Raw genomic sequence first — 24,442 nt, forward strand, 5'->3', positions numbered from 1 at the left:
TGGTGTATTCCCACATGTCCTTGCCTCCAGGGCCTGGGCATTTTGTCTGACCCCCCTGTCACCATAAGGGATGCGATTCATCTTCACGTCTTGGGGCAGAAGCATGGGTTCTGGTGCCATTCCCCCTCTGAGTCAAGCCCTGAGCACACCCGGTCCCCAAGCCTCACGAGAACCGGGACAGGAGATAGATTAGCCTCCACTTAATAGCAAACACATAGCCACGGAATGGCTTCTCTATGGTGGAAACCCAGGTGTGGCCATCACTTCTGAAAGCTGAGTTCCCTCACTTACACCAGCTTGGACTTTGCAGGCCTCAGAGCTCAAGGGTGTTTCTCTGCAGCAGAGGACACTGGGGACTTGGGTTTGGAAATCAGCATGCAGAGACACTGTTTCTAAGACTCACAGTAGCCCTTACATGCTGAGACTGTAGCTCAGGACTCCATATTAACAGAGTCAGAACATGATGTGATCCAGCCAGGTAGAGGGTCCACATGTGTCCTGCAACTAACATACTTCTGCATCCTGGGACCACACAGCAGAGCAAGGAGCTACCACTTTGAGATGCGTACCAGAAATGAGGCTGGGGCGGAGCAGAATCCATCTCCTGTCTACCACTCCACCTTCACTGGGGTTGCTGGATCCACATGAGCTTCATTCTCCCAGTCAGCCCTGTGCTCCAGGTAGGAATGACTGATGGACACTGGTTATAGCCTACCTTCACTCTGTCACCTGCTTGGAAGTGTCTCGACAGTCACTCTCTTCCACCCAGAGGAGCAGTTCAGAAGCACTCATCATAGGTCTAACCGGTGAGATCAGAGTCAGTTATAGGAGTCCTCATGGACAGGCAAGGGGCAGGGGCACTGTCTTCGATCCAATTTGATCCTCTGCTGCTCTTTTCCCTTCTATGACCTTCTCTGGTCTCTCCATGCTCTGCTCCTAGTGGCTGGTACCTGCAATCCTTCCTAAAGACAATCCTTGAGCTGGTTTTGCTGTTGTGCCTGGAGATAGTAAGAACTAAATGTGCCTAGGAATGCATCTCCATGACACAGCCTGAATTTCAGGACTCCAGGAGTCTAGGTCTCCCCAGGAGTCACTCCCGTAGAGGGTCCTGGTCCCAGGGTCATAGTATGTGGACAGAATCTGAGTCACTTGGAGGAAGCCAGAGCTGAATTCTGCATGGTGTGTGGGAGGGAACAGGTAGAGTGGCTAAGAGGAAGACTGGAGAAGGGCTGGAGGTGTGCATGCTCTGGAGAGGGCCGTGCTGAAGGACTGGAAGCGAGTGGCAGAAGGGGGTGTCATCAGAGTTCAGAGGCACTGGGGATAGTCTATCCAGTTGGTTGATCTACACTTGATGGGGCAAGGAAGGCCAGTTTACAGAATTGGATCTTTATGTTAGAGGAGTGAAGGGCCAGCCACAAAGCAGGAAGGAGATGGAGTCAAGATTGGTATTTGAAAAGAGTTGGGTATGGAGGCACATAGCTGTAATTCCAGCACTCAGGAGATGGAGGCAAGATTAAAAGTTCAAGGTCAAGTTTGGTTTCACAGCAAATTAGAAGCTAGATGGCATTACCTGAGGGCAGAGCAGAACAGAGAAAGAATGGCAAGAGACAGAAAGACAGAGAGACAGGGAGACAAAGACACAGAGGCGGGGAGGAAGGAGAGGAGGGGGGAGGGAGGAATAGATGAGAAGCAGACAAGAATTGATGGTGAGTTGCTGGAGTTATTACAACGGTCAAGGGGAGAAATGGTAGCGCCCACAGCAAGCCTGATGGTGGTGGTGGTTATAATTTATGGATGTAAACGTAAACGAATGTAAACCACCAGGGGTTCATGTGTTTGAACACTTGGTCCCCAGCCGGTGGCACTTTTGGGGGATGTGGTATCTCCCTGGAGGAGGTCTAAGGGGTTGTACCCTGGTCCCACTTCCCTTTGTCGTGCAGAGATGTGAGCCAGCAGCCTCATGCTCCTCTTGTCCCAGCAAACACTGCCAGGCTCTTGCCTCCATGCCTTCCCCACCACAAAGACTATATCCTCACACTGGGAGTTGGAATAATCCCATCTCCCTTATGCTGTTTCTCTGTCACAGTAAACCCATAAACACTAAAACTGTGGCTCTGTGATTCTTATTTAATAAGACCATTACATCTACAGGGATGTTGGCCCGTGATTTGAAGAACTGGAAGCTTATTTTGTTATTAAGGAACCCTATTTCAGCAAAGGGACTGTCAAAATCCAACCTTTCACAAGGGTGATGAGGGCTTGTAAAATGGCCACACATTTTTTACTAATAAAACCAAGTTCAACTTTTAAAAAGTGGTCTTCTGAAACGTAGCAAAGAGAAAAAAATCTCTCTGGTATTAAATAAAAAAAAATCATCCTTACTTTCAAAGAATTCAAAGATATTAAATACAAGGGCTGGCTAAGGGGCTCAGTGGTTAAAGGGGCTTGCTGCTAAGCCTGACAACAAGTTCGATTCTGATTCCCTAAGTTGTCTTCTGATCTCCACAGGTGTGATGTGGCAGGTGTGCCCCAAATAAATAACTACAATAAATTTTTTTAGAAAGACAAATATATAAAAACAAAAATCTGACAACAAAGATGTATTTGTTTGTTTTATTTGTTTATTTTTTGGCAGTACTGGAGCTTGAACCAGGGCCCCACATAGACTAGGCAAACACTCTTACCACAGAACTACATCTTTACTCTCTGGATTTACAACTCTAAAAACAATTTCATAAGAGAGAGAAAGCATATACCTGTGCTACCAATACACACATATTCATTCAAATGTGCATATCTATGTGTATTTCAGAATTATTCTAAAACTACAACCTAAAAGGGAAATCTTTATCAAATATACAGAAATAAACAGTAAACTTCTATAGAAAAAAATTGCTGGCTAAAAATGCACAAGTCATATGTAAACATTTTTAAGTTTTGTGGGTAGTGCATAATTCCACATTTTGCACTGATGAAATTGTGTCTTCCCAGGGGGTTCAAGTCATACTACACATGTTGCCTAGGTAGTCTCTAAGTACACATGTATTACCACTATCACTTTGAACAGATAAAGAAATTAAGGCATGGAAGATCCTATTCTTAAAGTTGCAATGAGTACCTGTAAGCTGTGAGTAAATTTTGGGACATTGTCCTGCACTGCAGACCCTAAATTGGGTACCCTACGTCTTTTCTGGAAAAGCATAACTGAGGCAAAGCACTCTCAGAGCTCTCTCTCTCTCTCTCTCAGTCTCTCTCTGTCTCTGTCTCTGTCTCTGTCTCTGTCTCTCTCTCTCTCTCTCACACACACACACACACACACACACACACACACACACACACACATGTGCCAACCCATGCACAGCTTAGAAACTGCTGATTTGTCTATGCACACTCCAATGCTACAGAGAAAAGATACCAGTGAAATGAAAAATTATAGAGTCCTCTGCATGAACAAAACATTTTTAAGCAAGGAGCTGGCTTCATTAAAGATCTTCTTTAAAATAGACAGTCTCTAATCCCCAACCATGTTTCCCCTTGTATGCAGGAAAAATAGCTGTATGAGAGCCTTTACCTAACATTTAGCTCTGTTGGCAGCTGGCATTTCTGTAAATATTGCATGAAACAGAGTTAGAATAAAATGGGCGCTGTCAGACCCACTAAGATCCCCAGATAATTAAGCCATAGTAGGTCTTTCTTTATGAGATGGAAATGAGAATTAAAGACGCTTCTTTGAGTATGGTAACAGAAATACTTAGCAACCTTTTCTAGAATGGCTGACTGTCAGCCTCACAGTGGTATCACAGAAGAGGGAGAGGCAGCCGGCTCTTGAGTAGTCCACAGAAGCAAGGAGGGCTCTGATTGGCTGATGTAAACCAGTGGCGCGGTCTAGAGGGGGCCTGGTGCTCCCACACTTTATGTGCTTCCCTGAGTAGATGGTCTTAGTAAACATCGTTGTCTAGACAATAGTTTCTAGAATAGTCTACAGAGGGCAATGTGAGCCATGCTCTGCAGGCAGTCCCATGCTCAGGTCCTTGAAGTTTGCCATCTAGGAACACCGAAGCCATAAGCACCATTCTTGCAGAAAGGGAAAGATTGCTGGTTTTGATCTTGGTGGAAAAAAAAGTCTGGAAAATCAAGTAGACATTCATCATAGGTCTTATGGGGTGTTTCAATCATCAGAAAATAAAAAGCTAAAATTAAAATTATCACAAGTATCTGCCAAAACTGTAACTCACTGAGTGAAATGTGCACTCTGGCCTTGGGGCTTATAATTAACAATTCTTACACCACCCTACTTCGTGTGGTCTCTCAGAATTTGACACATTTTCTGTCACTTACAGACACCATGGAATTATTTCTGTATTTCTTGGCACCTCATTCAGAAGCTCCAACAATAACTGTGTTACTCTAAATAATCCACCCACGTCCATGGCTCCTTCTCTTGGCTCTAATCACATCGTTGGAAAGACAGAGTGAGAGAAGCTGGCTTCAAGCATGAACATGTGACTGTCAAACCACGGGCTGGGGATGTCACCATCCACATCAGACAATAGTTTTTCCACCTCACTTCTGGTCACATCACTGGTTTTGAGCTCATTGTAATGTGTATTAGCAGAGACCAACCACATTTACAAAGCTCAAGGTTTATTACAGAAGCGATTTCTTAGCACAGGGCTTGAGTGACATACTTGGGCCCAAGTTAAAAGGAAGAAATCAGTTCAGTAGTTTTAAAAAAGAGGTATTGTGTGGGGCTAGAGAGATGGCTTCACGGTCAGAAGCACTTGCTGCTCTTGCAAAGGACCTGAGTTTGATTCCCAGCACCAATGTCATTTGGGCAGCTCACAGTGTCATCTATAACTCCAGATCCAGGGGATCTGATGCCCTCCCTCTTCTAACTTCTTTGGGTACCCACACTCTTGTGGCATACAAACACACACACACACACACACACACATACACACACACACACACACACACACACACACACTCAAAATCAAATCTTTATAATAGAAAGGAAGGAAGGAGGAGAAGCGGGGAGGGAGGAAAGAAGAAAATAAAGATAAGTCTAGACACTTCCAGACTTGGCTCACTCCTGGTCAGGTAAGGCACCTGAGGGCAACAGGGACTCACTCACCTCAGCATCCTACCGTGGACAGAATGCAATGGGTATTTCCCGGCTGGGTACCAGGATGCCAAGATGCAGCATTTCAACGGGCTCATCATCTGTAGCCACGATCTTATATTTTTGAATGATCTGTAACACACATTGAGACAAAAGCAGAATTAACCCTCTCTCCCACTGCTTTGTAGAATAGCCCAGAATGTGGATGTAGAAACCCAGTGAGGACTTTTACCCAGCAAAGAGCCAAGTGGAGCTGTAACTCAGCCAGTCGACGCCCGATGCACATCCTCTTCCCAAGGCCAAATGGAAGGTGGGCAAAGGGATTGATCTTTTTCTCTTTCTGAAGCCAACGTTCAGGTTTAAACTGCTTGGAATCTTCAAAATTGTCCTCACTGGAACCCAGCACCTGGGTATTTAGCATTAACACCGTCTAAAAAGCACACAGAAAGAGATGATTTTTTTGATAATCAGAAGCAAAAATAATTCATAGAAACACAGTAATGATGGTTGTATTGCTTGACATATGTTAGTGAAAGAACGATATATGTGCACATGTGTGGGGTAGTACATGTACCCATGTGCACATGCAGAGGTAAGAAGAGGACCCCTGCTGTCCCCTGTCTCTTTCCACCTCAGCCCCTTGAGAGAGGGTCTGTCAATGAACCTGGAATTAAGCTGGCAGCTAGTGAGGCCCATTGATCCTGCTCTGCCTGCCCCGAACAATGCTGGCCCAAACAGCCACATCTGTTTTTCTACATGGATGTTGGGGATTCAAACCTCATACTTGTCATACTCTGTCCTAGTGAAACATCCCCAGCACCCAGAATGCCACATTTTTGTGTTCCATGTCCATGACCACCTCCTCTCTCCATTTTTCAGAGGAAGAGGGTGAATCCTTCTATGGATCTCCAGAATGAATGCTCTCCTGTGACAGACACTTGGGAAGTGTAATCTTGTCAAGCTTTGCTAAGGAACAGATGCACAAATTCTACTTACTCCTTTGGGTAAAGTGTATTCACCCAGAATTGTTGGCTTGTCGAGAGTCCGAGATGTGAACGGCACACTTGGGGTAAGCCTGAAAAATCAAAATCAGAATTGTAAAGGTGGCCACAGACCACATTGTCGGATGTGGTGTAAGGAATAGATTCAGAATGAGAAGCAGAAATGTTGATAGAGTTCAGTCAGGGTGAGAAGAAACCCTCTCTGTTACCATGAGGAGCTATTGGCAGCTGACAGCTGCTGGGATGGGGAAAGCCAGGTTTTCTTTAGGGATTAGCCCTGATATATCAACTATCCTCCCCCCACACTCAAGAGTGTATGGCAACACAGATCAGACTTGATGGGGGAAAAAGGCAGACACAAAGTTGGGTGACTGAGGAAAGGGGATAGATCTGGGTGGAGTTGGGGGAGGGGAGTGAATATGACCAAGATATATTGTATGGCATCCTCAAAGAACTATGTTGTTTTTTAAAAGGAAATCCCTCCTTCTCAATACATATATGTCTTGTTTCTTATCACATTAGTTAAATCCCTATGTAAGTCTGGCGAGTGGCTCATCAATTGTTGCGTTCCATTCAATCTGTGTGCATCTCATGCTTCACCCAAAGCCTGCATTTCTTCTGCTCTCCACAAAGGTGGCACTGTTTCCTTCTGATCCAAAGGCTGGAGGTTTACTTTCCAGGAAGAGCTAGAGGCTAAAAGACGGAGATGTCTGCCTCTGTGCCTTCTTGCTCAGTCTTCATCTCCAAGCCCACAACCACAGATGACTCACTCCTACTGACCAGCATCCATGAGAGGCAAGCTGTAGGACTGGTCCACAAGGTTTGGAAAGAGTAATATAAACATCGGTACACCCCGAGGCCCTTCTCTCTAGTTTGATAGATGCATATAATCAGCCAGGGGAGGTATCTTGATGGGAGTCATCTTGAGGTATCATTTTTATGTTCTAAGAGAATCCTTTTCTAGTGATGTCATATATTGCCAAAAGCAAAGAGAACTCTTTCTCGTGTATTGGCTCAGAGATGTGTCCTTACCTCATGGATTCTTTTAGACAGGCCTTTAAGTAGGGCATACTTCTCAAATCCTCCGCCCTTGGTGCCTGGTCCCTGGGCAACACACTCTGGATTTCCAGAAGAAGTCTCTGCTGCACTTGGGGGTTCCGGGATAGGTTGTAGAGAATCCACATCAAGCTATTTGCTGTCTGAAAGACAGACAGCTGCAGATAAGAAGTCTGCTGATCACTGGCTTCAAACCACCACCAGACACACAAACAGTCACATTTAGAACTACGGTTGGATGTAACTGTTGGAGCACAAACAACTGCATGTGCAGCGGACAAAGGCTAGGTAAATCTTGGGGCTCATTTCTGGGTCGTGGTCTAGTTTACTGCTACATGAGATGTCACCACTAGGGGGAAACTGGAGCAAGATACAAAGGTGAACTCTCTCTTCCCCCTTCAGACCTAAATGTGACTAGCTGGTGGCCTCAACATAAAAATGGAATTAGAACTTGCTCCAGAGGTAAAATTTGATAGACAGCTGAGTAGAGAAGGACAGAAAAGCTCCAGTGATGCAGAGAGGTTTTCCGAAGATATTTTCCCAACGCAGTTAAATGCATCATCACACAGTGCCTCTCTGGAATCTAGTAAAAGTACTTTTGGCCACATCCTAAATTAACCATGAATATGAAAAGGCATTATCAGGGTTCTATCCACGTGCAAAATGCCTTCATAGGAGGATGCAGCACCCTGCTCCCCCCCCCCCAAAAAAAAAAAGGATGGGAGGGCAGGGGATACATTCTAACATCAAATTGAGTATGCTAAGGAGCTAGAGACTGTTTCTGACAAAGACTGATGGCCTTTTAAGGGTATCTTTGGTGTCTTTGCTGAAGGTATGAGGAACAACCATCACATTCACCACCAGGAGTCAGAGGCGCATGGTTGTTCTTGATTTAAACCGAATGGTCTCCTCAACACTGTGGCCATGTCCTCCCCCTGCAGACACCAAGGCGCTGTGACTGAGTGCCATGACCCACTCACACTAATGAGCAGAGTACAAGATGGGTCAGAGCCAACTGGTGTTTATTATTTTTGGAAGAACATGCCTCCCAGGCAGGCTTCTTCATGTCAGAGAGCCAGTGGTTTCAGTTGCAAATAAGCTGTGGATGACATTATTACAGAACAGGAAGAGGGTGTGGCCTCCAAATTAAAGGCAATCAAACCTCTGCGGTCCACCCAATGTGACTTTCAGAATGAACAGGGCTGAAAAAGAAATGGATCAGGTATGTAACCGTGTCAGCAAGGGCCTCACCACAAGTGCTCCACGGGGCTGGGTAACCAGCTTTCACCACAGCCAGGTCTAGGCCCTTCAGAAAACTGCAGAGCTTAATTCCAGGGGAAGTGGGTTAGGAAACCTCAAGGGCTCAGCCTGTCCTGGTACGACCCTGACCTTGGTTGGGGGGTGGCACCATGTCCCTCTCATTGCTTATTTCTCTCTAGTAAGTTCACTCTCCACCCACCAGCCATAGTTCACTTGGCAAAGCATCAATTGGCAGCTTATTCCTTTGCTTTAAAAATGTTCCTTCATGGTGTATACCACTACCTGAATAGTGATGTGTGTGTGTGTGTGTGTGTGTGTGTGTGTGTGTGTGTGTGTGTATTCACATCTGCTGTCTCTCCTCCCCACTGTTATTTAAGTTCTATGAGGAACAAGACTTTGCCTCTCATTCCTAGTGGACTTTTAAGGGCCTGGCACATAGTAGGTGCTCTATAGTTCTCAACTTCTTCCATTTACTCAGTAAGCATTTGTTGACCCCCTTACATATGCCATGTGTGCTCTTTTGTTTTCTTGGAATGATGCTGGAGACAAAGCAAAGCCACAGAATTCACACTTCCCTTCCAACAGAAGAACAATGGCCTTTGTGGCTTTGTGGAAAGGCCTGCCATTCAATCAGAAAGGGAGATCAGATCAATTACCACTTTTGTCAATCTCCTGGAGCAGAAAGAAAGGGTGCTGTCTGTAATACAGAAACCCTGCCTTTTCTCCTTCAAGAAGCTCCATGAAAGGGGAAAATGCAAAAAAGCAGTCAACTTGGAGGGTTTCTGCCTGGACATTTTAAGGTGCACAGACTATGGGACTTTGAAGAGTCTGTGTCACGCCAGTGATAGCATAAGTCATGAATGAAAGGCGGCTGCATGGAGAATCTACTAAGAGAATCAGCTGATGTACTACACACTAGCTGATGCATTTAAATCAAAATCAAGCTATCCCAAGCTCATCATGTTTGTCCTTTAAAGCACTAAATGTATTATTGGTCTGGAGGACTGTATTCCAATTTTAAATATAATCAGCCACAGGTAGTCACTGTGGGGGATAGTCTGAGTCATTACTAAAAAACAATCGTGTGTGTGTGTGTGTGTGTGTGTGTGTGTGTGTGTGTGTGTGTGTATTCATATGTCAGGGCATATGTATTTACATGCATGTGGAGGCTAGAGGTTGACATCAGGCATCTTCCTTAACTGTTCTCTACCTTATTTTTCGAGGCATGGTCTCTCACTGGACTAGCTAGTCTGCATGGCCCAGGCATCCTCCTTTCTCCATGTCCCCAGGCCTGGCATTACACATAGGGGCCACCTCACCTGGCTTTTTTCCTATCAGGTCCTCATGGATGCACAGACAGTACTTTACCAACTGAACTCTGTCTCCAACCTTTGCTTGAGAAACTTAAGTCACCTTGCCAGAGCATGGGTACCTGACTATTTCCAAATTCCCATGGCAGTTCTGCTATCTGCCATGGTGCTGGCCAGAACCTACTCAGTAGGTTATCATTGGAGCATATGTTATCACACAAAGTCCCTACCATGCCCTTAACCACCAAGAGGCCATGCTTTGAGTTCCCCCACAGCGCTCACTATGGGATGCTTACTACTGGTTTTTGTGAGGCTGTAGCTACTTGGGTAATTCTGGTGGAGAGAATTGATTCCCATGGCTACTTAAAAACTCATCAGTTTAGCCAACCAAGTCCCAGACTCCCCTCACCGTCTCCACTGCAGCAAGCTGGAGCTCCGTGACAGCCGCGTACAGTTCTTTCTTAGAGAGATGATTGTGATGGTAAATATCACAAAGAAAATCTGTGTCAGGCTGCTGGGAATATTTTTCCAAGCGGTTGTCGATGCAAGGCTTTACTGTGACAGAGGAGAGAAAGGAGAGAGAGCCTGAAAATTTGGGTGAGGAAAAGAGCCCAAGGAAATCTTGCAACACTGAGTCTTTTCAGAGACATTGACTCTGAATTTGCTAGCTAGGTATCTAGTGAATATTCTCAATACATTGGTCATGGCCAACATGGATAGACTTCTCAGCATCCCCTGGGCATCTTGTGAAAGTGTTGATTCGGAGTCAGGGATTGGGGAGTGTGGTGATACTTTATTTGTAAAGTGTGATTTTATTTGTATATTAATAAAGTTGCCTTGGGGTTAGAGCAAGCCATAGCAGAAGCTGGGTGGTGGTGGTGCACGCCTTTAATCCCAGCACTTGGGAGGCAGAGCTAGGCAGGATCTCTGTGTGTTCAAGGATACAGCCAGCATGGCAACACACGCCTTTAATTTCAATGCCAACAATAGAAGACCTAGAAGTCTGTATAGACAGGCAGTGATGAGGAGGTCATGTGGCTGGGTTTATAAGCAATGAGAAGGCAGAACAGAAAGTCTATATAAAAAACAGGACACAGGAAGTAGCTCTCTTACAGAGAGGAAAGACAGAGCAGCAATGAAGGGTAAGGTTTTCAGCTCTCAGCTATTGCTCTGACCTCTTGGCTTTTAACTCTACAATTGGCTCTGTGTTTCTTACTTAACAAGACAGTTACATCTACAGGGGAGCCTGAAGTCTCTCTCTCTCTCTCTCCCTCTGTGTGTGTGTATGTGGGGTGTGTGTGTGTGTGTGTGTGTGTGTGTGTGTGTGTGTGTATCTGTCTGTCTTCTTTTTCTCTTTCTTCAAACTGGGACTCACCATGTAGCCCTAGCTCATCTGAAATTTGCTATGTAGACCAGGCCGGCCTCAGATATAAGCCTGTCTCTGTCTCTAGAGTTCTGGTACTAAAGTCATGTGCCACTGTGTATGGCCTTGAAGTCTGCATTTCTATCAAGTTTTGGGACAGGTGCTCTTGGTCTGTAGTCACATTTTGATGAATAAAAGCTCCAAGCTCAGAAGGGATCAGCATGAGAGGAGATGAGAACTGATCTGGTGTGCATATTCCAAACTTGGATCCAGACATTACTAAACATATATACAAGTACCATGGCTGGAAATACTGGTAACACTTAAATCGTAGCATTTATGAAACACATCCAGACAACTGTCTTCCTCACTTCAATTCATTATGCAGGCAGACACCAAACTAAGATCACCTTGGAGCTAGTAGGCAGGGTGACTGCTTGTGGTGCAGTTGGCATCCTAGTCCTGAAGCATGACCTGGTCCAGAGTCTTGGGAAAGCTGCTTATGTGTATCTCAGGACCTTTGCTTGGGGACTCTTGCAGAGTTGACTGTGTAGGCTTGTGTAAGGATTAAACATATTCATGACTCCTAACACCCTGTGTCATGGAGCAGAAACCACCAAAACGTCATATGTACCCAATGTTTATGTTCTACTAAGCCCACTGAAAGTTGTACCAAAGTGGGAAGCACTGTCATTCATTATTTCAGAGAGGGAGGAATCAAGGACGAAAAGGTGGTGACACACAGGGCTAAACCACCCCACATGAACTCAGCCACCTCCAGCTTGCAGAGGGGATGGCGGAGCACTGCCTCCCGCTGCCCCTCCCCCATGCTCATGAGTTGGGGAGAGGCTGTAAGAGTAAGAGAAGCAATGGTATGGGAGGACCTGGAGGTTCAGTCAGGAAGATCCCACAAGGCCTCTCGCAGGTCAGGGTAACTGATTGTAGTGGACAGTGGGGAGGAGAGCCCTTTCACCTGATCTGAAAATGGTGTCCCAGGCCAGAGTGTGCGCCTGCCACACTTTGGTGTTGAGGTTCTTGTGCAGCTCCACAGGGGTCACCATCATCTTTCCAAATGTGTTCATCATCTGGAAGAAACAGAAGAACTTGGACCCTGGGTTCTTCTCTCTAAGCCAGTGTTCTCTTGGAGAGGGAGGAGCCTAAACCAGACCACTCCTGCATCTCCAAAGGCCCACAAGCTCTCTTAGTTATCTCAAAGATGGCTTTGTTTTTTGTATTTAATAAAAAGTATTTGTCTCATGACCCTACACACACACAGAGTTATATTGGGGATCAAACTCAGGGCCTGTGGTTACTAAAAAGGCATCACTATAGAGGTACTCTGTATCCATTTTGTTTTATTTTTTATTTTGAGACAAAGTGTCATTAAATTGTCTAGCCTGTCCTTGTGCTCACTCTAGCCCAAACCAGCTTAAAACTTGTAATTATCCTGCCTCAGTACCTCTACCACACAGCTGGTATGACAGGCTGGTACCACCAGTCCAAGTTTTTAATGGTCTAATTGTAAAGGAAGAAGAAAGAACAGAAAAACTATAATTTACCTATTGACTCTAGTTTCTGATGCCACATAACCTTAGTTAATCCCAAATCAATTACACTGTCTATGATATCTCAAATTACTTAAACCATTCAAAACTGTAAAATCTGAAACATTCAGAAACTTTAAAAGATAACTTTTAACCAACTGACCATTAATTGAGATTCATTAAGTACATTTAGAATAATTTTCTGTAGTAAAATAACTTGGCCTAAACTGATAAATAGTAGGCTTTTTAATATTTGTGATTGGTGCACATGTGTATATAGATATCAAAGTAAATGAATTTACTATTCAAATATGTAAGTGTATACACTCCTCCTTGGGAGACATGGAGACAGCTTTTGTTAAGCTTTTGTCAAGCTTACCGTCTTGATGGCCGTAATGAAGGTCAGCGCTTCTTCCTCTGCGTCCTTCTGAAGGAGCCCAAATCTCTTCTCATATAACACAAGGCAGATACCTGTCATTGAAAATAATCACTGCAATTGTAGCCAGAGTCTGTAATTAGCTGACTATTAAAGACCGAGCTCTGTGTCTCATGACATTGTGGTCTCTTTTAGAATGAAAACAAAATTTCACAGAGTGAGAGCTGAGGGCAGGGACATTCTCTTTTCTCTCCAGATGTCATCTCCAGAAGAAGTGACCCATAAGCTTTCCATCCTCCTGGGGAGAGACACACTGTTCACATCAGTTGCAGGGAGGTGAGGACAGAGGTATCTCCCTGGGTCAGATGTCTGTGCTGCTGTCACTCAGCCATCGTGTTGGACTAGGCATTGGCTTCTACTGCCAAACACAGGATGTTGAAAGCCACCATGAGAGGAGGGGCTGGGAAAGGAGGGGCTAGGGGCTAAGTTCCCACTCCCTGCCAGGCACTGGGCTAGCACAGGACAGGTGCTTCTCTGTTCTGTTTTCCATTTAATAATGATGTTTAGGTTCAACCTATTTTCAAATAAGATTCCTTAGTCTTTGAAACTTTTTACATAGAGAAAATTTGAATTCTCTAATATCTGTGTTCCCTCTCCTTGCCTCTCATCTTGCCATAGGAGCACTGGGATTAGTGTTGTGTTCCTATGTCTAACTGTGTGTGAGTTCTGGAGATTTGAACTCAGACCCTCACGCTTGTACACAAACTTTCTTCTGCTGAGTTTCCTCCCAGCACTCTCTCTGCTTTCTTGATGAAAAGGCCGCAGAAGAGTCTATTTCCTGTTTCCCTGCTGTCTGTGCAGAGGCAAGGGGAGGGCAGCTGCTCCTGTTTTGTCTTAAGCTAACACGCTAAGAATGGACCCCACAGCCTTCACACTTGTGCCTGGCTGGGGAGTTGGTACTCCTGAGTCCAGTGTTTGGAACACTCAGCCAAAGAGGCCTCTCTAACTTCTCCTTACCTGACCTTTGTCTCCTTAGTGGAGAGGACTCCTCTCACCAAGGTCCATGTTTCGGATCCTTCTTAGTCCTTGAAGTGTCATTTTAGAATTGTAGCTTGGTGAATCCAAATGTATGGTCCATTTTGTTCCTCTCTGTGTCCCTAGTACCTAACAGTGCCTGGCACACAGTATTTGTTTAATAAATGTTTGTTGGATGACTTCATAAACAACCTATATTGCAAGTCATAACTAAATGGGTTTGTGTGGCTTTGTCTTAGTTGGTGATAATCTATCACTATGGAAGTGTGAGCAGAGCTGTGTTTTATCCCCCAGATCTCTTGCAAACTTAAGTGAACAAGACCATCAAGTCAACTTACTTTCAAAGGACCATTTGTTCAGTTCGCTGTACAAGTCTTTGATGCGGCCTCTTTCATCACACAGCTCATCTATTCTTCCCATAAAATCAACCAAGACCTTAAATGGAAGCAACCAGGAAAGACACAGCTTTACGTCACTGGAGGGACAGAGAAAGTTCAAGCTTGGGAGGATATCTCTACTGCCAGTGGTGATTGGCACTAATTACACACTGCTTTCTCCAGGTCTTGCCATTTCCTAAGCTCTTCCTGTAGCCACTGAAATTCAAGTTTCAGGCTCATCTTAAGGGTAGTTCTGGAAATTGTCTTGTGTTCATGTATCTGTGTGTGAGAGATATATGTATGTACATTTGTGTAGGGGTGGTGTGTGCCAATGTTCTTATGTGTGGAGAGTAGAGGTTGTCCTCCATCCTAAGTTTTGAGACAGGGTCTCTCACTGAATCGGAGTTCTGAAATTTGGCTGACCTGGATGGCCAATGAGCTTCCAGGGATCCTCGTGCAAGTTCTGGACATAGCTCCCTCAATAGATAGCTCGGCAGCTTAGGGACAGCCAGCCATGCAAGTCTCTAGCTGCCAACCTCCAAAACCAGAGCCTGAGCTGACTCAAGCCTCACACTTGTGAAGTGTGCCTGGGACCACACATGGTTACAGAGTGTGTTATCTTAGCTGATCTGCACTTCTACCTCCTAAGGCAGGAGCCATTGCTCCCATTTGCCACGTCACAGATGAGAAACAGTTTAGAGGTGCTACGTCACTTGTCCATGTAACGGATGACCTGCCAAGCTACACCTGAGACAAGGATGAGTGGTCAGAAGGCCGACAGGTAACACATGGGCATGTTTAGCTTGCTTATGTAGTGCATTTTAAAAGTAATTTGAATTTGTTAGCTTTCAAACAAAGCCAAGGGAAATAAGAAAAGAAAAAAGGAAGAAAGAAAGAAAGCTGAGGATGGGGTTCACCTTTAACCCAAGCACTTGGGAGGCAGAAGCAGATGGATCTCTATGAGTTTGAAGCAAGCCTGGTCTACATAGTAAACTCCAGGGCATCAGAAGTTTCTTTAAGACCTTGTCTCAAAGAAAAAAAAAAAGAAAAAAACAACCAAAAAACCAAGAGATTTCACATACATGTATGGATTTCCCATGACCTGTCTTATTAACATCATCCCTATTACTACCACAAGATGACATTGGGTGTACACCCCCACATGACAGTAACTGGCTAGATCCAGAGCAGCTGTCCCTTCTAGAAAAGGCTTAACTATGCTGCTTGCTAAACGTCCTGCTTGGGGCTTGCTTTACTGTATTATGTTAATTATCTGGCTTCTTGGAGTGCCTAAGCTTGCAAAGCCTATGCTGTATGAGCCCATCTGGGTTGAGGTCCAACTCAAAACAACCTCCAATGTGAACAAGAGTAGAAAGAGGTACACTTAAGCCTGCTACACGGCCCACTGTTGGCTAAATGCTGTTGTTAAAGTTCTTTAGGTAAGGTTTGTCCATTGTCCAGAATATTTTCTGAATTATTCATCAGCATGGGATGTGAAATCTCTGGACACATCAAGTCATTTCATTCCTCTACATTTTCAGAAGACTGGTCTACAGGAGTGCTCCCCCTGGGCCCCTTCCCACTCCCAGATTCTTTGCCTCTGTGTGCCTATTCCGACTGCAAAGGCCCCTTAAATGTTGCCGCCTAGGACTTTTACAAGCATCATCTCAGTTCTCACGGCAACAGTGTGGATTAGAGGCTCTAAAACCTTAGGAGAATTAAATAACAAGCCCGGTTTGCACCAGTAGTTGGTGGATGGCCATGGAACTGCAAAAGCAGCTTGTAATTGTTCCTTCCGTGGGGGTTAGAAGGCTTTGGAGTAGAGAAAGGAAGATGAATTGGGGGGGGGGGGGGGTGGGGAAGAGGATGGCGTGAAGGATGGAGGGAAACAGCAACCGCATGAATCACCCATGATGCATGATTCTTCTCTCTTTGTGCTTTAGAGCTGGGACCCAAAGCCTAATTAGCTGCTCTCTGTCCGGGGAAAGAGCCCAGGGAAAGCTTGCCCCAGCGCGCAAACCTCATTGATCTTATTGTCCAGCTTCATGATCTCCACCGGCTTCATTAGTTTCTTTTGGAAGGCGCTTCGGACTCTCTGCCACTCTCTTCCTTCCCTGCGGAGAAGGATTGTGTTCAGGGCGCCAGGAAAGAAGCTCCGCAGCCATTTGCGGAGCATCAGGAGTAAACTAACCCGGAAAGTCGCCTGGGAAATTCGCAGGAATCTTAGCATCCCATGAATTTTCGCGACTGTCTATCACGGGCCCAGAGGGGCTCAGAGCATCCCTCTGCCCCCTGGGAAGCTGAGGGCTGTTAGTGGTTGCTGGGGAAGAGGTAGTAATGTTTCTGCGGTGATGTAGGCTCCAACGGGTTGCCAGTGCTCTAGATAATCCCACCCATGCTCATGCAAGGAACCTCGGGGAATCATAAGTACAAACAGAAACGACATGAAAATAGGAGAGGAGTTTTTGGGACCAGGGAGAGTCTCATCGGGAGTGGGAGTGGGATCAAAGAGAAGACGCGGGATGAAAACGACCAGAAATACATTAAATACACGTTTGAAACTGCCAAATAAATGTTAAAACACTTGGTTTGACATTAGGGTTAAATCTTGCCCAAACTGATACCAGGAAGGTGAAACCCAAATAAAAGGGGATTGGAGCTTTAGGTATGTCCTGGTGGGGAGGCAGGTATGTGTTCATCCCCTCACGGTATGGCTCTTTGGGGAACCCACCTCTGCACTACAATTTGAGGATTGCACCGGCGCTCAGTAGAGCAGGTGCTTTTGTATTCGTTCTACTAAAAGTCCAACCCTAGGAAACTCTAACTACCCACCCCCCTTCCCTACTGCCCCGTACGTCTTGCCCCCGACCGCCTCCACCCTGCTGAGGGCACTCACAGGATCAGCAGCCCATAGCCCTCCTTGCGGTGGTCGCGGTAGGCTTTCCAGGGTTTGATCTCCAGTCTCTGAGGATATGCACTCTCCGTACGGTATAGAGCTTCCAACAGGCTCGGCGAGCCCAGGTGCACCGAGTCGAAGGAGCCCAGCTTCATCCGGAAAATCTGGCCGTACTTCTTGTGGTACTCTGCCTGCAGAGGGGCGGGCCTAATGCCATCAGCGCGCATCCTCTGGTGCCCCGGGCGCTTCTTCCGTGAGCTGCTGCCGGGTCACCTGAGCTCCCCTCACCACCCCGACTGGAAGGAATAGGGAAGAGGGGAGTGACGAATTATTTACCAGTGTGTCATGCTGTTTCTTCAGGCCACCTTTCCAAAGAATCTCCAGTAGACTGCCTAGCAGTGGCCAGTTGGTTGGTCCAGGCAGGGAGGTGGCGTCCCGACTCTGACCACTTGTCACCAGCGGGCAGAGGGGCACCTCTTTTGGCTCGCGGGAAGCGCACGCCTTGGATGTCACGGGTCTAGGGGGCTGCCCGAGGTCGCGCAGCCGGCGCAGGAAGGCGATCAGGGAACGCCTTTTGTCAATGGGGCAGCTCATAGCAGCAAGAGACACGTGGGACACAAGGAGGAGCAGGGACTGGAAGGGGTGAAGTATTTCGAAGGTGCTGCTGGGTTCTGAAGCCTTGGCGATTTAGGGAAGCGAGGCAAACAGAACCCGCGGGTGTGGTAGAGTGGTATAGAGCGGGAGGGACTCCGAAGAGGCAGATGCCCAGGGATGCTGCAAGGTTCAGCGGCGTGGGGCGCAGGTGCCTGCCCTGAGGTAGCCACAGGGGCTGGAGAAAAGCAGCCGAAGTTTGGTCCTCTGTGAGTCTGCAAATGCGACTTCTAAGGTCTGAAGCCACAGAGTGTCAAGGACGGTAGAAGGGATGCTGTCGGGTCTGATGTACCTCGCTGTGCCTCCTCAAGCACCTAGGCTCAGGGACCTCGTATTTATGGAGACAGGGCATTCTGGGATGACCAATGAGCACACTGAGTAGGGCGGAGGGGGACCTGCTGGCAAACCTGGGAGGGACGCGGGGGAGGGGGTTGGGTGGGCGGGAATAGGAAGAGGATGGAGTCAGCAAGGTGAGTGAGGGCACCCAGGCCTCGGGTGACCGATGCGCTGCTCGCCTGGCGGGCGTACTGTGGACTCCACCCCGGAGATAACCCGGGAAAGGCGCGTCGAGCCCAGGGTTCAGCGGGTGCGCTGTGAGCGCGCCTCCCTGCCCTCCTCCAGGCTGCAGCCGGCCTTGCAGCAGCCCGAAGCTGCGCTTGCACAATCGCCACGCAGGGCGGGCAAGGTCCCAGAGGACAGCCCGGAAGGCCGCCCGCGCCTGCCAAGCGAGTGGAGAGAGCGCGTCTTCCAACATCCCGGTTTTCACAGCCTGAGCTGGACTACTTTTGTACGAAAGTTGCCCTTTTGAGCCCCGGAAGGAGGAGAGGACTTGAGACTAGTACAGGATACATCAAAAGAAGGGCTGTGACCTTCTTACCGTGGGTCTTAAGTTAGACAGGAAGGTCCAATGCTGTTTGCAGAATTTCTTCACCAGATTCCCAGATGCTTCAGGGTGGGTTGTTAAGGAACTGAATAAATCAATGCATGTTCTATAGCTGTGTGTCCGCAATTGATAATCAATAAAGGGCCAGTGACGTTTGTTCCCCGGGAGGCCGTGGAATGCACAGGAGGGCATGGATGGCTTAGTTTCCTTTGGATTGCTTCCCACACTTCCTCAAAGACTTGCCCTTTAGCAAATCGCCCACCCTGTGCAGAGCAGAGGCACCCACAGATTCCCAAAAACTCCATTCCCTTTCTAAGGTCCACCGAAAGCAAGCAGAGTTATCCACGATCCTGCTTTTGTGGCTGGCTAGAATAGAATTCACTTTCCTAATTCTGGGAAGGAAATTGGTCTTTGCTGATTCAAAGTGACTCATATTGTTTCCTGCTTATCCAATGCAAAGCCAGCAGCACCTAGGCAGGAGGCAGACTTCCTCCCCTGCTTTCCAGTCACCTGACCTAAGGTTACTGTGACCCAACCGCTAGCAAGTTTTTCCCTATGAAGTCTTCTGTAAACATCTGCTGTTTCTGAAAAATCGTTTGCAATCTGATTTGTGATTTGTGCTGCAACGTTATCATTTCAAATTTGTCCTCGGAGGTCAGTGTTAATAAAAAACAGTCGTTACACATATATAATGATTTAGATATAATCTACTAGACCTTTTTACATTTGCACTGCAATGTACATACAGCACATGCTATAAATGTATATTTTGTGTGTCCATGAAACATACATCTTATATGTATATATAGTATACTGTATATATATATGTCATGTAGTGTAGGCCATATACTGTATGAAGGCATCATCATATGTTATATTTTTGAGAGCTTGTGACAAAATAGGAATTTTGCATCAACATATCTATTTAAATTTCACCTCAGCTCAATGTTAAAAACACAGAAGATGAAAGCAAATACAACATCACCCGCCATGCTTGAGGATTAAACACCCTGCCCATTGTTACCGACATCAGTGGTCCCAGTGGCATTCACATCCAACAGTTTCTGACCCAGACTGACTCGTCAGTGTAGACATCCACGTGCATCATCATGTCTACCGCTTTCCTGAGACAGAGTCTCGTAGCCTAGGCTGGCTCACACTCTTCATTTTCCTGCTTCCACGCTGGAGGTGCTGGGATGACAGGTTTATTCCACCATGCCTAGCACCACCCAGTTGATTATGTCACTTTTTCTTGACCATGAATATGTGAGAATATTGGAACTATTCCTTCAATGACATGTCTTTCCCAGTGAGGATGGGATCAGAATGTTTTTTTCCTTTGGGTATTTGGCATAGAGTATGGTGCACGTGGTTTTTGTGCTGTTGGCGATTTGGTGAAAAGTACATCCCTAGAGGGAGAGTTTGTTCCATCCATCTCTTCTGACTGGAGGATGTAAAGACTGATGTGTGGGAATTGTCTTGTTATTTCAGCTAGTGAGCTATTGTGTGTGTGTGTGTGTGTGTGTGTGTGTGTGTGTGTGTGTGTGTTCAAGGAAGAGACAAGTTTCAGATGAAATAGATTTTCCTGCAGTCCTTTCTCCTTGATCAGGCTGGTCTTGAACTCACAGAGATCTTCCTGCCTCTGCCTCTCAAGTGCTGGGATTAAATTCATGTGCCACACTCCTGGCTAGTACTGGACTTCTTCATGTATTCCCAATAGATACTCAGATGTACAGGAAATTATTAGTGTATATATAGAAGTAAATAAGAAAATTCCTATTTCATGGAAGATTATGTCTCATGTACACTGGAGTCCTCAGTCATTGCTATCCTGAATGGCAGTGGAAAGCAGGAAGCTCATTGAAAGTCCATTGAGTGGAACATTCATTCATCAGTCCATGGAGAGGTTCATAACATCAAAACGATTATAGTGAACACAGTCTCAGGAACTCAACCTTCTCCCTTGGCCTCATGCCTCCTTAACTTCATAGCCTCTGTGAGTCATGCAGTCAGGGATCCTCTCAGGAATTCCTAACGAAAGATCTGGAAATGGCTTCTAAGTGCCAACTACATTCCCAAGTCTAGCCCAGTCCACCTGTATTGCTCTGGGAAGTCCTAACCAAGTCCTGACAAGATTATTTAGACCCTAGTCTTTCTATTATGCTACAGGATGTAGAAATATGAAGTAGGAATTCAGCTGACTGTGGCAAAGCTATCACCTAGAAAACTCATGGATTTCTCCAGAGGAAGCCAGGCTCAAGAAGTATTGGTGTTATCTGGCTTTTTGAATATATCAGCTGTTTTCTGCTATGAATTTCATGTGTGCTATCATAGCTTCCCAAATTGATTCTTTTTCCTAAGAACTTCTAAACTGTGTGAATTGTTAATTCCTTGGGCATATACAACTAAGGTGTTTGGATACAGTCACAAAGGCAAGGCTTCCTGCTTCCAGGCTTTCTGCTTCTTTTACGTATTAGAATTCAGATGTCTGCCTTCTGCAATTATATTCTTTAGCAAGCACACAAAGCCAGGGCCAGCCCCAGACAAAAGCATCCAAGGACAAATGGCAAACCAAATAGGCTCTCCAGACCACCCGCTAGTCTCCTGAATTAAGGTAAATATCCATACGGAGACACTGCCTAGGCCAGGTGGATGTTAGGTACATAGCTTTGCTTCCTGTGAAAATTAATCTCAGACTCCCTCTTTCTCTCACAGTCCAAGTGGCACCATTAGACTGCCCCTCAAACAACTTAGAACAAAAGGACTTTTTCATACCAGGTGCTTCAAGCTGTAAAGCAAGTTACCTAACTATCCAGTGCTCTTCCCCTGCCCTGCCAGAAAATGGTGACTGGGGAGGGGGGCAGTTTTATTTTAGTGACTCTAGACTCTTTTACCTAACCACTTCTAAGATTGTAGTTTGAGCACGTTCATGATAAACTCCTAACGTTTCACCTAACCACTTCAAAGAATATAGTTTGAGCACGTAAGTTCCCTTTCTGATTTATTATCTGATTCCAGCCCTTAATTGACTCCACCTCCTTTATTCACTCCCCTTTTGGGTTGCAAATGAAGCTGATTATCACTGCTCTTGTGGGGATCTTGAAAGCCTTGCATTGTATTGTAAAAAGAGTTGCTGCTTGGAAGGTATGTAGACCAGTTCCCAGAGAGAAGAGGCAAATTTTGTCTCAGAAGAACAAAGTGAATGGACTAAAGAGCTCAGTGGACTTAGATTCATTCCCTCAGATTATTTCTCCTGTTAGTAGCATCTCTTCTAGAAAGTCTGGGAAAAGATTATTAAAGGCTGGACCCCAATAGCCTTTGTTACTACTATGCAACCACACTTGACTCCCTCCCTCCCTCTCTCTCTCTCTCTCTCTCTCTCTCTCTCTCTGTGTGTGTGTGTGTGTGTGTGTGTGTGTGTGTTATGGAGCCTGTTGGAGGGCAAAGGTTTGATTCTCCATACCAGGATATACAAAACTCTTTCAGATAAATGCATTGGCAATACAGTTTCAAGCTTCAAGCTTTGACTGATGTAGGGTGAGAATTTCAGATCCATTTTTTGATTGTGGAAACTCAGAGGCCTGACTTCTCATTTCTTGAGCAAAGAGTGTCGGAACCAAGTCCACAGCCAAACTCAAACATCACAGAAATGGGACAGGAGTCACAGAGGTTCCTGTGAGGACACCACAGATAAAGTCCTCAGCAAAGTGAGGCATGTAGGAACTTCCCTTGTAGTGTGCATGTATCACATGCCCAGTCCTTTGAAGCCACACAGAAAGCAGGTATTTTGATCATTATTTCTGCTCAACTAAACAGCTGTAATTTGTGCTTGTGGTGCTGGAGAGTGAACACATGGCCTCGTGTACACTAGAGAAGTGCTCTACCACTGAACTACATTTCTAGATCTTCAACTGTTTTGAGATAGGGTCTCACTGAATTGTTTGCTCAAATTTGCAATCCCCTCGCCTTGGGCCTTCCAAGCAGCTGAAGTCATGTCGTTTAGATTCAGTAAACTGTACCGTTGAATTAAGTTGAAAAAGACCACTACAGAAGTCCCAGTGAGGGCAAATCTAAGCTCAGCCATGTAACTACACCAGAGTCACCTAAGCTCAGCCATGTAACAGTGCATATACCAGAGTCACCGTATCTTGAAATCACAGCGATGCTTCCTAAAATTACACTTACTCCACAGGGATTTTCTGAAATCCACAGGAACAGGCCCTGGGCATGAATCTGACTGCCCACGGTATTCATAGCTATAGAAAAGGGGCTCTCAGATTATTTAAACTGTAATCTCCTCTGTTCTTCTGCCCAACTGCTTACATCTCCTCAAGTTTGTAAGCTCCTGTCTTTTTGTTAATTCTACCTCCTGTAACCCATAACACAATGCTATTTATGTTGAATAGCACCTAATGAGCAGATAATAGGCAATTGATGACTGATTATTTCCTCATTCCTCAGCAAAACCCAGAGAGTTTAGAAACAATACATTCTTTGTTTTCTGAGGAAGTGATTGGTAAACACAAAGGATGCTCTTCTGGGCACCTTGCAGGAAAAAAAAAAGCAGTTTTATACAACAAAAATAATAGTTTGGGCCTCATCAGGTTGGATTGCAACCATGACTGCACTCCTCACTGGCTGGCTGTGTGGGCCTGGGAAGTGTGTGCTCCTCACTGGCTGTGTGGGCCTGGGAAGTCTCTGCTCCTCACTGGCTGTGTGGGCCTGGGAAGTGTGTGCTCCTCACTGGCTGTGTGGGCCTGGGAAGTCTCTGCTCCTCACTGGCTGTGTGGGCCTGGGAAGTGTGTGCTCCTCACTGGCTGTGTGGGCCTGGGAAGTCTCTGCTCCTCACTGGCTGTGTGGGCCTGGGAAGTCTCTGCTCCTCACTGGCTGTGTGGGCCTGGGAAGGTGTTTGGCTTCTCTGAGCCCAGTTCCCTCATTGGCAACACTGGAGGTCATTACATGCGCATCCCGAGGCAGGCAAGAAGAACAATTAAAAGTTCAGGTGAAACACAGCCTTTGTCTTCATGGAGTCCATTCGCTTAATGGTTTTTGAGCAGAAGTAGGTCATGTTGGTCAGTCAATACTTTTATTCCAAGTGTGGATAAAGGTGTCTCTAATAAAGCCACGCAGGGGTGGAGGTGTTTTTGAATGGATTCCTTGTCAAGAGTTACTTTGTTCTAAAACAGAGGAAGAGCATGGGATGAACACCCAGGTTAACAAGTCGGTGTTCTAAAGATTTATTTTAGTTTGTGTGTATATGTATGTGTGTGCCTATGTCATGTGTGTGGCTACTCACGGAGTTCAGAAGAGGGTGTCCAATCTGGAGTGACTATTGCTTGTGAACCACCTCACATGGGTGCTGGGAACTGAGTTCTGTAAGAGACACATGCACCCATAACCATGTAGCCCATTAGTAATGGGATTATTAATCTTTTTTTTTTTTTTTTTTAATAATACAGGATCTCATTCTGTAGTTTAGGCTGGCCTGGCAGTTCCTAAATAGCCTAGACTGTTCCAGGAATGTGGCAATTCCCCTGCCTCAATTTCTGCATTGTTGATCTTATGAGG

General features: G+C 45.9%; 1 protein-coding gene across 1 annotated transcript; it reads right to left on the reverse strand.

Annotated features, from left to right (window-relative positions):
- Positions 1-3,327: 3,327 nt before the first annotated feature.
- On the reverse strand, positions 3,328-17,934 carry LOC118581109 (1,25-dihydroxyvitamin D(3) 24-hydroxylase, mitochondrial). Its single transcript, XM_036183038.1, has 12 exons — positions 17,677-17,934; positions 17,341-17,531; positions 16,465-16,558; positions 14,406-14,502; positions 13,036-13,127; positions 12,086-12,197; positions 10,159-10,304; positions 7,156-7,322; positions 6,119-6,197; positions 5,355-5,552; positions 5,135-5,254; positions 3,328-4,124 (listed from the first exon to the last, which is right to left on the reverse strand). Exons 1-11 carry the CDS (start codon positions 17,932-17,934, stop codon positions 5,144-5,146), a joined length of 1,545 nt encoding a protein of 514 aa, XP_036038931.1. The 3' UTR covers positions 3,328-4,124; positions 5,135-5,143.
- Positions 17,935-24,442: the final 6,508 nt, after the last annotated feature.

The sequence above is a fragment of the Onychomys torridus genome, chromosome 4 (assembly GCF_903995425.1).
Source record: "Onychomys torridus chromosome 4, mOncTor1.1, whole genome shotgun sequence".
In the NCBI taxonomy this organism is placed as follows: domain Eukaryota; kingdom Metazoa; phylum Chordata; class Mammalia; order Rodentia; family Cricetidae; genus Onychomys; species Onychomys torridus.

Excerpts from the sequence above, each read along its gene's own strand:
- LOC118581109 (XM_036183038.1), bottom strand. The coding sequence starts at position 17,934 with ATGAGCTGCCCCATTGACAAAAGGCGTTCCCTGATCGCCTTCCTGCGC. Across the intron at positions 14,503-16,464 it reads TGGACAATAAGATCAATGAG|GTCTTGGTTGATTTTATGGG; the intron begins GTTTGCGCGCTG and ends CTTCCATTTAAG. Across the intron at positions 5,255-5,354 it reads TCCACTTGGCTCTTTGCTGG|ATCATTCAAAAATATAAGAT; the intron begins GTAAAAGTCCTC and ends TGTGTGTTACAG.